The following is a 12,170-nucleotide window of genomic DNA, read 5'->3' as shown; positions in this document are numbered from 1 at the left end:
GGTGGAAGTAGTTTTTGGATTCATCCTTGGGCGTGAACACCTTCATTGGAGGTTATTATTACTTCGTATCAGGTATAACCCTCCACTCCCTTTTTGGTTTCAAATCTGGTTTGGTTTAGGTTCAAGATTGATCCTTGAAAATGCAGCTTTATAAAATAAGGAATGTGATTCTCACATGGGAAAGAGAGAAATTTTTGAAATTTTGCCCAACGTACCTGCATGGTTCGGCCATCCATATGACGGATGTCTCATCCCTTCAGTTTCTCGATGTGAATCTTTGATCAGAAATTATTGCATACCCAATGTTTATGTGTTTAAGGTTTGAAATATGTCGATCATTACTTTCTAAGGAGGAGGTGGTTACTTTTATCTCTTATTCAAGTCTGGCAAAAACCCCTTCACTGGAAATTTATTTTTTAGTATACATTGATTTGATTCATCTGAATGTGGCATCTTGCATTTCGTCTCTATTATATTTTATTTTTAATCTTACATCATTTGTTTATAAGCAAAAATGCAATGTTTTCTTAATTAATTGATCAATTAAAAATTTCATTTGAAAGTCATTCATCATATGAAGAATTGTGTTTTTCAAATAATCAAATCATGCTTTTTAAAAAAAAATCACCCAGTTTCAAGATAGTCATCATTTTCCCGCCCTATGGCATAGAAATCATTGTTTAATCACAATAATCATATTTGTTTCAAAATCCGTTATGGCAATAGTCCCTTGTAGCAGTAAAATCCTTCATGACACCAAAGTCCCTCATGGCAGAATATCAATGTTTTGTGGATGATTGCATCACGTTATATAATAACATTTATTGATTTTCATTGCAGCATAACACATTTTAGATACAGAAATCATAACTTACTTCAACTAAAGATCATTATGTCATTAAGTTTTATTCCAAAATCATTCACTTGAGTCAAATATGTTTTAAAGTCCCTTGTGGTATTAAAGTCCAAGATGGCATTAAAATCCTCCATAACACCAAAGTTCCTTGCACTAGAATATCAATATTTTGTGAATTTGCAACGTGGTATAAGTCATCTTAGATATAGAAATCATCATTGTTTCACTTAAAGATCATTCTTTTAAGTCGAATCTGTTTTAAAGTCATTCGCAACATCAAAGTTCCTTGTGGCATTAAAATCCGTTACGACATTAAAGTCTTTTTTGGAACCAAAGTCCCTTTGTGGCAAAATATCATGTTGTGCAGATAATTACATCATGACCTAACGCATTTAGATATGGAAATCATTTGTTTTAATCATTAACTTTCATTTGAATTATGTCAATGTCAAAGTCCTTCATGGCATGAAAGTGTTTTACGACATTAATGTCCTTTATGTAAATTCGTTTAAGGCATTAAAGTCGCTCGCAATAGAAAAATCAATACCAATTTCTCGTCTTCAAGCATAAAAAAATTAGCATTTCAATTATAAATCACCAACTTTTCATTGAATTGTATCTTTTTTTCAAAGTCTATTATGACATCAAAGTCCCTCATGGCAACAATGTCCGTTACGAAACAAAAGTCTTTTATCTCAACAAAGTCCTTTAAGGCATTAAAGTCTTTTTTGGCGGAAAAATCAATATCAATTCCTCATATTTCAACATAGAAATTATCTTATTCAATTAAAAATCATTAACTGTTCATTTGAATTATGTTTGTTTCAAAGTCCGTTCTGATACAAAAATCCCTTGTGACAGTGCAGCTCATCATGGCATCAAAGTCCCTTGTGGCAACAAAACTCCTCATGGCGAAGAAATTAATATTGTAACATGCTTCTTTTTTATTTTTTGGGATACAATAGATTATTGAATGTATTGCAATATAACGCACATTTTATTGTCATCAGTGTTTTTATTTCTAATTGCAGCACATGTCATAACTCAAGAAAAATTTAAAAATGAATGATGATAACATGAAAATGGAAATGAAAAAATAAAAAAAGATGATAATGAGAATTTGGCAACAGGTCATTCACCACCTTTTAAGTGCGTAGCAGTATATCTAGAAATCTCACAACCTTTGACGATCTCCCTATTGTGTTAAAATTTCCCATCATCCGCTAAGAAGCACAAAGGAAAATAACAACTCAAGACATCATATTAATTATGCATTATTATCTTGTTGGATGCTGTCACGCACTTGAAAGCATAACTCTTTGTACTACCGTTGGATTTATCAAGTGTTTCGTTGAAGTTTTTGAGCACAGACTACCCCTGCATTGAAGGATGTCTCTCGCCTATTAAAAGAGTAGTTACGCTATATCAACCACAAGACCTCTGTCAAGTTTTCAAAATGTTTCACCAAATATTTTAAAATGCTTTCTAGAGAATATATGTATTTGTGTTATGATTGTGCATTACAATAAGCTTAAGTATTTTGTTCTTGAATCACTTTAAATTTTATGTTTTGCTTAGTTTTTAATGTTTTCCTTTACGACAAATGTACCCTAATTCTGAAGGTTCTTAATACTTAGAAGATGTCACTTTGCCAAGAATAAAATGGCCTGAACATGATGAAACGATGCTACAGGTGACTTTTTTTCTTTGCTTTTCCCTTACCATAGTCATCCTTCCTCATCTTGCCATCTTCCAAGCTTGCCCTTTGCAAAAATCACTATGTACCTATTCTTGACTTTGTTGTTTCTTAGTCTCCTACCCCACAACAAAGAGGGGCAGCTGTCAGTACTTGATTTTTGCTTGGTTCGTTGCATGAACCCCTAATTTTCCTTAAACATCCGATCAGACCCTTAAGATCACTTTAAAATGCCAAAAGACCTAAAGAACATGAATTTTAGCCCAAAAGCCCCCTCAAATCTATCATTAAACCTGCCTGATACCTATATGTTGGCCCCGATCGACCCCCACTTATAGATCGACCATTAGATCAGACATAACCATCAAACATAGGACCTCCCAAAACACCTATTCATAAAATTTGAACTTAAGATTCCTCTATTTAACCTTTCATCAAGATTCTCTTTTAAGCCCTCTCGTTGTCCTAAAGCATCCACAACCCAGATTCCCTTGATTCAAACATATCCGAACTGATCAAACCATACCATTAAACTTCAGATAAATCAAAACGCCTGCCCATAAAGTCTCAACCCCAGATTCCCCTATTTGTTCTTCAATCAAACCAAGATTTCGTTCTATAACATCCCGTTGACCCAAATTTTTATGATCTTAATCTCCTGAATCGATCAAACACTATCTTTAGACTCCAAACACACCAAAGCACTTGCCCATAAAAATTATAATCCAAAGTTTCCCTATTTACCGTCTCATTAAACAAATGTTCCATTTCAACTCCTTTCATACCTATAACCCATATCCACTTGATCCAAACACATCTAAACCATTCAAACCTTGCCAATCACCCTAGAATGCTAGAAAACCCCTACATATGAAATTTCAGCCCAAAACACCTTCATTTACCCTCAATCGTATGAAGATTCTGTTTTAAAGCTCTAAATTGATTGAATTACTCCCTTTCAGACTCTATTTCATCCAGGCCCAGTTGGGTCAATCAAACCATGACGATCACATTAGACTATTCAAAAACCCTACCCTGTGAAGTTTCAGCCAAAAATATCCTCATTTACCCTTCATTCTAAAAAGATTCCATTTTGGTCAATCTCACTGGCCTAGACATACGAAACCCTTTTCAGCGATCAAACCCATTTCAACCCTCTACGTTTTAACCCAGACTTTGTCATTGAACAAGAGCCCTGGTTTGACCCCCTAGACCCGATTTAGCCCAATCTTTCAAAAATTGCCAAAAACTACTCATCGAATTCCCAAAAATTACAAAACTGCCCTTACTCCCATTATAAAATAAAAACTTAACCTAATTCGCAAGGGGGGAACTATTCATCTTCTCCCTCCGAAGAATAGAGCCAGCGGTAACCCTCCTTCGAGCTCCCCTATCTCCCTCTGTTTCTCACTTTTTCCTCTATTTTCATTTTCTTTACTTTTCTTCTTTCCCTTCTTTTCTAACCTTCAACTAGCCTTGTTCATCGCCCTCTATACGACAACACAAAACTTCCAATGGCAGTACTCTCCCAGCTTCCTCACTCAGCTCCGGCCTATACCTCAACCGTAGATCGACCTCATTATCTCTCTTCTCCTCTCTATTATTTAAGATTTTCCATAAGCAATCAACGAACACCCTATTCTTAGTTATCTACATTGGACGAGCAGAAATCACACCAATACCCATTGCTTGTGTTTATTTTCTTCCCAATCTCAGATAAAACCCCACCTAGACGGTGGTTGCTTCGTGCTGAAGTCCTATTCACTGGCATCAGTTGCTCCTAAAACTAGGAGCTTCGAATATTCAGACTCCCTACCTTAGCATCTGATACTCCCCTATTCATCAAACAATTGTAGTCCAAACACGCACAAGTACACATTAATCCTAGCTTTCTTAGTTTTTCCTTTTGGCTCTTTTTTTTTTTTGGTAGTTTATCCTAATAAGAGCTTGAAGGAGGAGGAAGAGTCAATGAAACTGGTAAGGAGATTTTCTAAGCTAGCTCTAACGAACTCTTAGTCCTGAGTTAGCCCTCTAACAATATGTTTCTCATGTCATATTAGGTGTTTTATTGTGTGTTCCATCCTCATTTTAGAATGAATGCATCAACTTAATCATCCTTTAACTATGTTGAAGATCAAAATCCTCTTAGTCTCAATGAAAGTTTTCCTTTGCCTAAATCGATAATTGTTACTAATGATATTAGCAGTATTCTCTCCCCCCTCTCTCTCTCTCTCTTTCTATCTATCTATCTCTATGTTCTTGTTCTTGAGTATTGCTTGAAGTCTAGAAACCCATTGAGTAGGATGTTTAACCCTTTGGATCTAAGATTTGCCTTTTCTTTTGGATTGGTGCCAAGAGGATTATTAAGATGAAACTGGTTATTGAAGCTCGTCCCACATCAATAGGTCTTGTAAGAAAATAAAAGTTAGCATAGTGAAAATAATAAAAAAAAAAGAAAAGAGGGAGAGGAAGGAATGGCTATCAGAAAGAAACAAAGAAGATAAAGTTGTCTTGGAAGGGAGGATGCCAATTATGGGGGATGGAACATATTTGAAGATAAAAAAATTCAGAATAGTGTAATAACAAATAAATAAATAGGTATGAGTAAATCAAAATAGGAAAGTGGAAATAAAATAATATATAATAATAGAGATATAAATAGGAAGAAAAATGAAGCAAAGCAAAAAAATACTAATACCATAAAATAAAAAAAAACTAAATAGAATAATGATAAAAAAATCATACATACCAAAATAATGAACAAAGAGAGAAGAGTATTTGCTTGGCATTTGTGCTTGCTTGGTGCTTACTTGTTTATGCTATTTGTTATTATTATTTATTTTGTGATTATGCTTGTTTGGAACCCCATGTGGGCCCCACCTATTAGACCCGGGAGAGGAGTGCATAACCCCTACCTTTCCAGCTCCATCCACTTGAACACTTCTAGGAAGATGATGTCCGCTGAGTAGTCGGAGTTAACCAGAATTTGCTTCACCTCGAAGTCATTTATCACTAACTTGACCATGAGGGCATCGTCGTGCAAATATTGGACCCCACGAGCATCATCCTCGATGAAGTAGATCACTTTCTCTGCTCAATGGTAGTTCGGAAGGTTCTCGTCCTCATACACAACCTCCCAAATTGAATTCTTCTCAGATAACATGTTGTAGCCTACTACGATGGACCCGCCCGTGATCATGTTCATTACACCACGGAGGGGCCACTTTTTTGGTGGTGGGTCTCCTAGGGGTTGTTCTATGCTCTTCTCCCTACTCGACTGTAGCACTTCTCTTTGTTGGTCAACAGGTCGGTCTCGGTCTTTAGCTCCTAGATTTCATCCTTGAGCTTGTGGTAGTTCTCAGTGCCATGTCCGATATCCTGGTGGAAGTGACAATACTTGTGGTAATCTGCATGAGGATCTACCCTCTATTCATGTTCAGCGCGATGTAGTTCCAATTCTGAACGGTAGGGGTGCGAGAGTGTCGACTTGAAGATTTGTTGCTTCTGTATGGGGACCTACTTCTTCTGTGAGGCGACCTGCTTCACTGGTTGCGCGGGGGGGGAGACCTGCTATGCCGTGGCAACCTGCTCTTCCTTTGCTTGTTGCTCCCTAGCTTGTCCTCTAATCTTTTTCACTTTCTATTCAACTCTAATCGAGACCTTAGCGCTTTTTTGGCCTTGGTGAACTTAGCGGTCTGGTTGAGGAACTCCTTCATAGAGGCTGAAGGGTTCAACTCGACCTCCCAACGCATGTCCGGGTGCCGTTTACTGTTGCGATGAGTTGGACGGCTGGGTCAAGGTTAGGGATCTAAAACTGCTTTAGGTTAAACCGCTTGATGTTGTCCTAGAGCTTCTTATCAGGTTGCTGGATGACGTTGAGGAGTCAGGTTGCTGACTTGGAACACCGTTTGCTCGTCATGAAGTGCGTGGTGAAGAGGTCAACGAATTGACTCCAACTCTTGATCGAGCCGATGGCCAATCCAGAATACCATATCCGAGTTGTACCCCAGAAAGTGGTCAGAAAGGCCATGCACAAGCTCATGACATTGACCTTGTGTAGTTGCATCAAGGCTTGGAAACTATTGAGGTGGTTGAGGCCCTAAAATCCTTAGGTCGTGGGACCATGAGGATCTCAATGGTTAGTGGTGAGGTGTGAGTCACCAATTGTGCCAACGAGGTGGCGATCTGGCTTGCCTCCTTTTTTCTTCCTTCTTTGCCCCTTGTTATCATTCGGGGCGAGGCAGCTCCTTCCTATGTTGCGGTGTGTATGTCTGCAACGCCTTCTCCTAGACCCTTTAGTGGAGTTGGTAGCCTAAATGTCACAACTCAAGTCGATTCCATGGCGAGAACTTGGCTTCGATTGTCTTGACAGTGAAGTGGTTTCGGGACCTGTTTTGGTTTTAGTCGCCAAGCTGCTGATTCTGGTTCACATTCTGACCGATGACCTGGTGTTGCTGGTGCTATTGTTGCTATTGCTGATGTTGCTGTTGTTGCATCCTAGCCATTGCATCGAAGTGATCCTCCCATGTTCTTATTTGGAGGTCTATCCCATAGATGAACTGCACCAACTCGTGAAACTGATGACCATTAATCCTAAGGGGAACCATGGAGCAAGGTTTTAAAAACCGACCCGAAAACGGAACCGTTTTGGGCACCATTTTCTAGCTCGATGGTTCAACCGTTCGGGTCAAACCGTTCAACTCGTGACGTCATAAATAAATAGAAAAACAAAAAATATTTATATATAATGAAAAATACCAAAGAAAATTAAATAAAATACAGAAAAATTAACAAAAATACAAAAAAAAATTAGAAAATTATAAAGCCATGTGACTTCTTTTATATAAAACAAATAAAAGAAGTTATAATGACAAGAATACCCCTGCCACCAATATGAAAGAAAAAAACTCGACACAGATATCTAATGATAGAAAAATAACATTAATAATAGATAAACAAAAGTGCTTTCACCTCCAATTTAGCTAGAGAGTAAGCCAAGGGATTAACAACCCTCAAAATACATTTATAAGAGCAAAATTATTTGTTGAGATCTCTTGGATCTCATTTAGGAAGTGGGATTAACAATAATTCAAGTTCTAGGGATTAACAACCCTCATCTCCTCAAGCTTACAAAATCATAATAGGAAAAAAAAAGAGTATGGGCAAGTAAGTGAACTTTCTTGGATAAGTGTGGATAAGTGCTATTACCCAGATAGGTGACCTTTTGAAAGAGAGAATGAGGGTTGTTACCTAGAAGGTGACCTTTTGAAAAACAAACAAGGCCTAAGGCCGATGCTATCATAGCTTATCATTTCCACTAGAAGGATATTCTCCTCTACTTCTTTGTATTCAGTTGCACCACAAGTTTTCTTGGCCCCATCAGCTCCAACCTATAAAAAAGATCCCAACCCACACATTAAGATGCAAGTACTTTATGCACACAAGGAGACTCCATTAATGAAATATGGACTTCCAAGAGATAGTTCATTAAGGCCTGCTAATGGTTATACCTCTTAAAGCTGCCAACAACTCCATTTATGACCGAGTCTCTAGAATTCTAGGCCACAAACCACAGTTATACCTCTTGAAGCTTCACAATGACATATTAATTAATTTAACTGATCAAAAACTTAGTTTTCAAAGCATTGGAAGTCCATTAAGCAATTTTTAAAATTTTTAGGTTGCTTGGACAACTATATAGCAGAAAATAAGATGTGACATATTAATTAATCACTTTCCTAATTCCTACCAAAAATAAATGGAGAAAAAAAGCGTAGGTATTCCTTCTTGACTAAAGAGTTTATTCCATCTATATACAATGGTTGCTTAATTAACAACTTAACATGGCCACCTCACTCAACTAAATTGGGCAATTAGAATGCTTACACAAAATTTACAGTAGGTATACCTTCTTTATTCCTCTCTAGGGATCCACTTGCTCCACCATAGGTTGTTTCTACGTCGGTTGAGTTTATCAATGCTCTCATTTAGTGTTCTTATAATCTTCCTCTGGAATCTAAGCGTAGATGCAAGAGCATTCGGTTGAGCACTTGCCTAGTTGCCATATTCTTTGGTCCCATTTCCTGGATGAAAATAAAACATAAAAGTAAACAGTAATCCTCTCAAAAATTCTTTTGATTGGTATTAATTTAAATTATTGTTCACAGACAGACCCTGAGCTTCTGTCAATCCACCATCCTTCTTCGTCCCAGATTTTGCCATAAGTTTGATTACCCACTTGGCTGCTTCATTATAATCCTGTTGAGTAGCACGAAACAGCGGCAGCCACAAGTTCTACCTGAAAGAAAGAGCCAATAACTCGCATGCTCTCCTGAGTTTTGGGCTGGCACGATGCTCTACAGTTTTCCTCCATTCAACCAAGTCGTATCCACATCTTTTCACCGGCGGTTGAATTGTATAAGGCTATTGTCTGTGCGTAATGACGGGAATGCCTAGAATAAGAACCATATATGTTGAGCCAAAAATAAACAATATGAAATCCCATAATGACTTAAGATTGCAATAGTAAAAACAAATAATCATTGAACTGATGTGGCATGTGAGAACTGAGAACATAACTAGGAAATGTGATACTATAGTCTATTTTTCCTTTTTTTTTCCAATCAATAAATATAATATAATTGTTTTCTTTGTTACTTGCAGTGAGGATTAAAGACTTAAGTCTTCCAACAACAAAATGAATAGGCACAGGTAACCAATTAGCCAAATCAATCTCAATCAGCATGATAGTAAAGAATGTAGAAAGGGATAAGTACCTGTAAACATGACAGTAAAGAACCATGAAGAACCTTATTCTTTACCATGCACTTGAATCAAAAACCCAAACCAAATGGTGTTTGACTAATAGTTTCATGATAACAACAAAATTTGCATTCCTATGAGTTAATGGTGCTTACCCTAGTATTTCTTTGTCAACATCTCTTGCATTGTACCTTGTATAACCTAAGCCAATGTAGTCTCAAACCTACAACTGACTTGTTAGAGATGACCAAATAGGTAGTACAATATCATAAAAGTGTAAGAGTGCAAGAGTGCCAAATTAAACTACCATAAAACAAGATGCAATGACATGAAATTAAATAACCTTTCCAACTTCCAAGTCTCTATAACCCATGAGTTGCAACTAAATAGTAAATATAAAAACATAAGATCCACAAATTAAAATGTACAAAGTCTCAAAGACTAGTCGCTGAATTAACACATAACAAGTTCAAATTTCAAATCCATAAACTCTTCATCGACAGAGCCAACTAAAACCAGGAGGTGCATCATCATCATCTCCAGGTTGTGTTTCATCTTCATCTGCATCTAGATGATCATGTTCTGGATTTTCCTCGAACATCTCATTGAAAAAATTATAGTCATCTAAAAAAATAAATAGAAAAAATTAGAATTCTACACAAATTAATCATAAGGCTCAAGATGCAAGACTAAATTATTAAACAAAGAATATGAGATGATATTAACTAAGTTACCTTCATCCCTAAATCGCTTGTTTGCTTGAGGTTCCAATATTGGATTTATTGTACCATCACCATAAAACATATCATCATTTTTAGTATTGTCAAGTAATGGAGGATTCTTATCCTCATCTATCGCCCAATCTTCTAGAATATCAATATGGCAATCTTCAATTGGGTCAAACTTTTGAATTTGTCTCCTACAAGTTATTATCACAAATGATAAAGTAAAATGGAATGACATAAGAAATTTGGAATATATTAGACACTAAAAAATAATAAATAATATGCATTATGAAAACATAAAATGCATATCCATCCATCAAATGCAGGTTACAGTGAACGTATACAAGATTATTGAGCCTTTGATGCTCCAACCTATTCCTTCTCTTTGTGTGAATGCGCTCAAAAACACTCCAGTTACGTTCACAACCAGATGAACTACAAGTCTGGCTAAGAATCCGTACAACAACTCTTGCAAGAATTGGGGTACCACAACCAAACCTCATCCCCCATTCACCTATAAATTAGATAGATAATAGAACCAAATAAATAAAATGAAATAAGAGATTATATAATAAAAATGAAATAACAAACATGTCATAAGAAAGAAAACTATTACCTGGAGCCATTCTCTTAACCGCTCTCAAAGCCATATCCCTCCCAAAATCACTAAGACAAGATTCAAAAAGAGAGAGCTCTTTGTTGATCTGTATTTGCACAATTTCATTTCCTATGAGCCTCTCAATGACGTCAAGAATAGCTGACATAACGGTTGGGGTTTTAACTTTTGAATTTATATCATATTGAAAGGCTGGATTAAGATAATAACCTACTAGATGAAGCTTTTGACCCATTTGTTTGTCCCATATTTTTTCAACAATTTGCAAAATTGGGCCATATTCAGATCCCCTATTATGGAATTGTTTTTTCATTGCATCATTTGCCTTCAACATGATATGGTACATATGCCCCATTGTAAGCCTCCTGTTTGAATCAACAATTCTCAATGCACTAACAAGTGGTGACGTAAAACCCACAATTGTTTTGCATAATTTCCAAAAAACATGATCCAATACAATCTTTACCACTTATTTCCCCTCTGCATCTCTTGCATATCTAGATTCACTGAAATTCCTATCAGTCACCAAATATTGCAGATCATGCATGTGCTTCAAAATATTCTCTAATGCAAGGAAACTAGTTGCAAAGCGGGTGGCTCCAAGGCGCACCATCTCTGTCCAACCAGGTCTCTTTCTTAACATCGATAATACAAAAGTGTTATTGTATACAAACTTTGTTATTTTAGAAGCACGTCTAATCACATCTTCAATATAATCAATCTCTGCAATTTCCTTTAACATCAAGTTCAAGCAATGTGTTGCACAAGGTAACCAAAAAATCCGTGGATATTTTTCCTCCAATAATCTTCCTGCAGCTACAAAATTTGTTGCATTATCTATGACAACTTGAACAATATTTTCAACATTAACCCAATCTAAAACTTCCTTGAACAAGCGAAACAAGTTATCTGCACTCTTAACCATGTTAGAGGCATCCACAGACTTAATAAATGTAATTCTTCCAGGGCAGTATGCCAAAAAGTTTATCAAAGTCCGATTATGTGTATCTATCCATCCATCAGCCATTATGACAACCAAAAGATCCCCACTCCCTACGAAATTTATCAATGGACAATTGAACCTCATTGACCAAATCTCTTAGCAAATTAGTCCTACAACTATAATATGAATGAGCTGTATAACCTGGACCAACACTAGCAATTACATCTAACATGGGTTAAAAATATTTTGAGTTAATGGCATTCAAAGGAATGCAAGCATCGCACATCCATCTCATAACAACACGATCTACAAGTTTAATTGTTGCCTTAGATGCTAATGTACTCTTAATGGATGGATGTGCTCCGGGAATAGTTCATGGAGCAAAATGGCTAGTTATTAGCTTTGCAAGTGATTTCCCCTTTCCTAAGGGTTTATTTGACTTTTTCCCTTGATTGCTCATCAAATTATCTTCATTTGTACCAGATGGATGCACTTCCCTAACATCAACATCATCACTTGTTTCAGTACCATCCAATTCAAACTCAGAGATAGAAGCTTTTTTCTTTTCAATA

The 12,170-nt window shown here is 36.5% G+C and overlaps 2 protein-coding genes across 2 annotated transcripts; both read right to left on the bottom strand.

Annotated features, from left to right (window-relative positions):
• Positions 1 to 9,807: 9,807 nt before the first annotated feature.
• On the bottom strand, positions 9,808 to 11,010 carry LOC104585654 (uncharacterized). Its single transcript, XM_010242605.1, has 4 exons — positions 10,656 to 11,010; positions 10,412 to 10,553; positions 10,049 to 10,233; positions 9,808 to 9,938 (listed from the first exon to the last, which is right to left on the bottom strand). The coding sequence occupies exons 1-4, from the start codon at positions 11,008 to 11,010 to the stop codon at positions 9,808 to 9,810; spliced, it is 813 nt and encodes a 270-aa protein (XP_010240907.1).
• Positions 11,011 to 11,124: 114 nt separating this feature from the next.
• On the bottom strand, positions 11,125 to 11,682 carry LOC148804441 (uncharacterized). Its single transcript, XM_088901343.1, has one exon. The coding sequence runs from the start codon at positions 11,680 to 11,682 to the stop codon at positions 11,125 to 11,127; it is 558 nt and encodes a 185-aa protein (XP_088757469.1).
• Positions 11,683 to 12,170: the final 488 nt, after the last annotated feature.

The sequence above is a fragment of the Nelumbo nucifera genome, chromosome 1 (assembly GCF_055504915.1).
Source record: "Nelumbo nucifera cultivar China Antique chromosome 1, China Antique-T2T, whole genome shotgun sequence".
Classification (NCBI taxonomy): Eukaryota; Viridiplantae; Streptophyta; class Magnoliopsida; order Proteales; family Nelumbonaceae; genus Nelumbo; species Nelumbo nucifera.
Note: the sequence above shows the minus strand (reverse complement) of the source record. Positions and strands in the feature narration are given on the sequence as shown.

Coding starts and splice junctions, on each gene's coding strand:
- LOC104585654 (XM_010242605.1), bottom strand. CDS start 11,010: ATGGGGCATATGTACCATATCATGTTGAAGGCAAATGATGCAATGAAA. Junction 10,234..10,411: donor CACACAAAGAGAAGGAATAG/GTTGGAGCATCA, acceptor AATAACTTGTAG/GAGACAAATTCAAAAGTTTG. Junction 9,939..10,048: donor CAAGCGATTTAGGGATGAAG/GTAACTTAGTTA, acceptor TTATTTTTTTAG/ATGACTATAATTTTTTCAAT.
- LOC148804441 (XM_088901343.1), bottom strand. CDS start 11,682: ATGGCTGATGGATGGATAGATACACATAATCGGACTTTGATAAACTTT.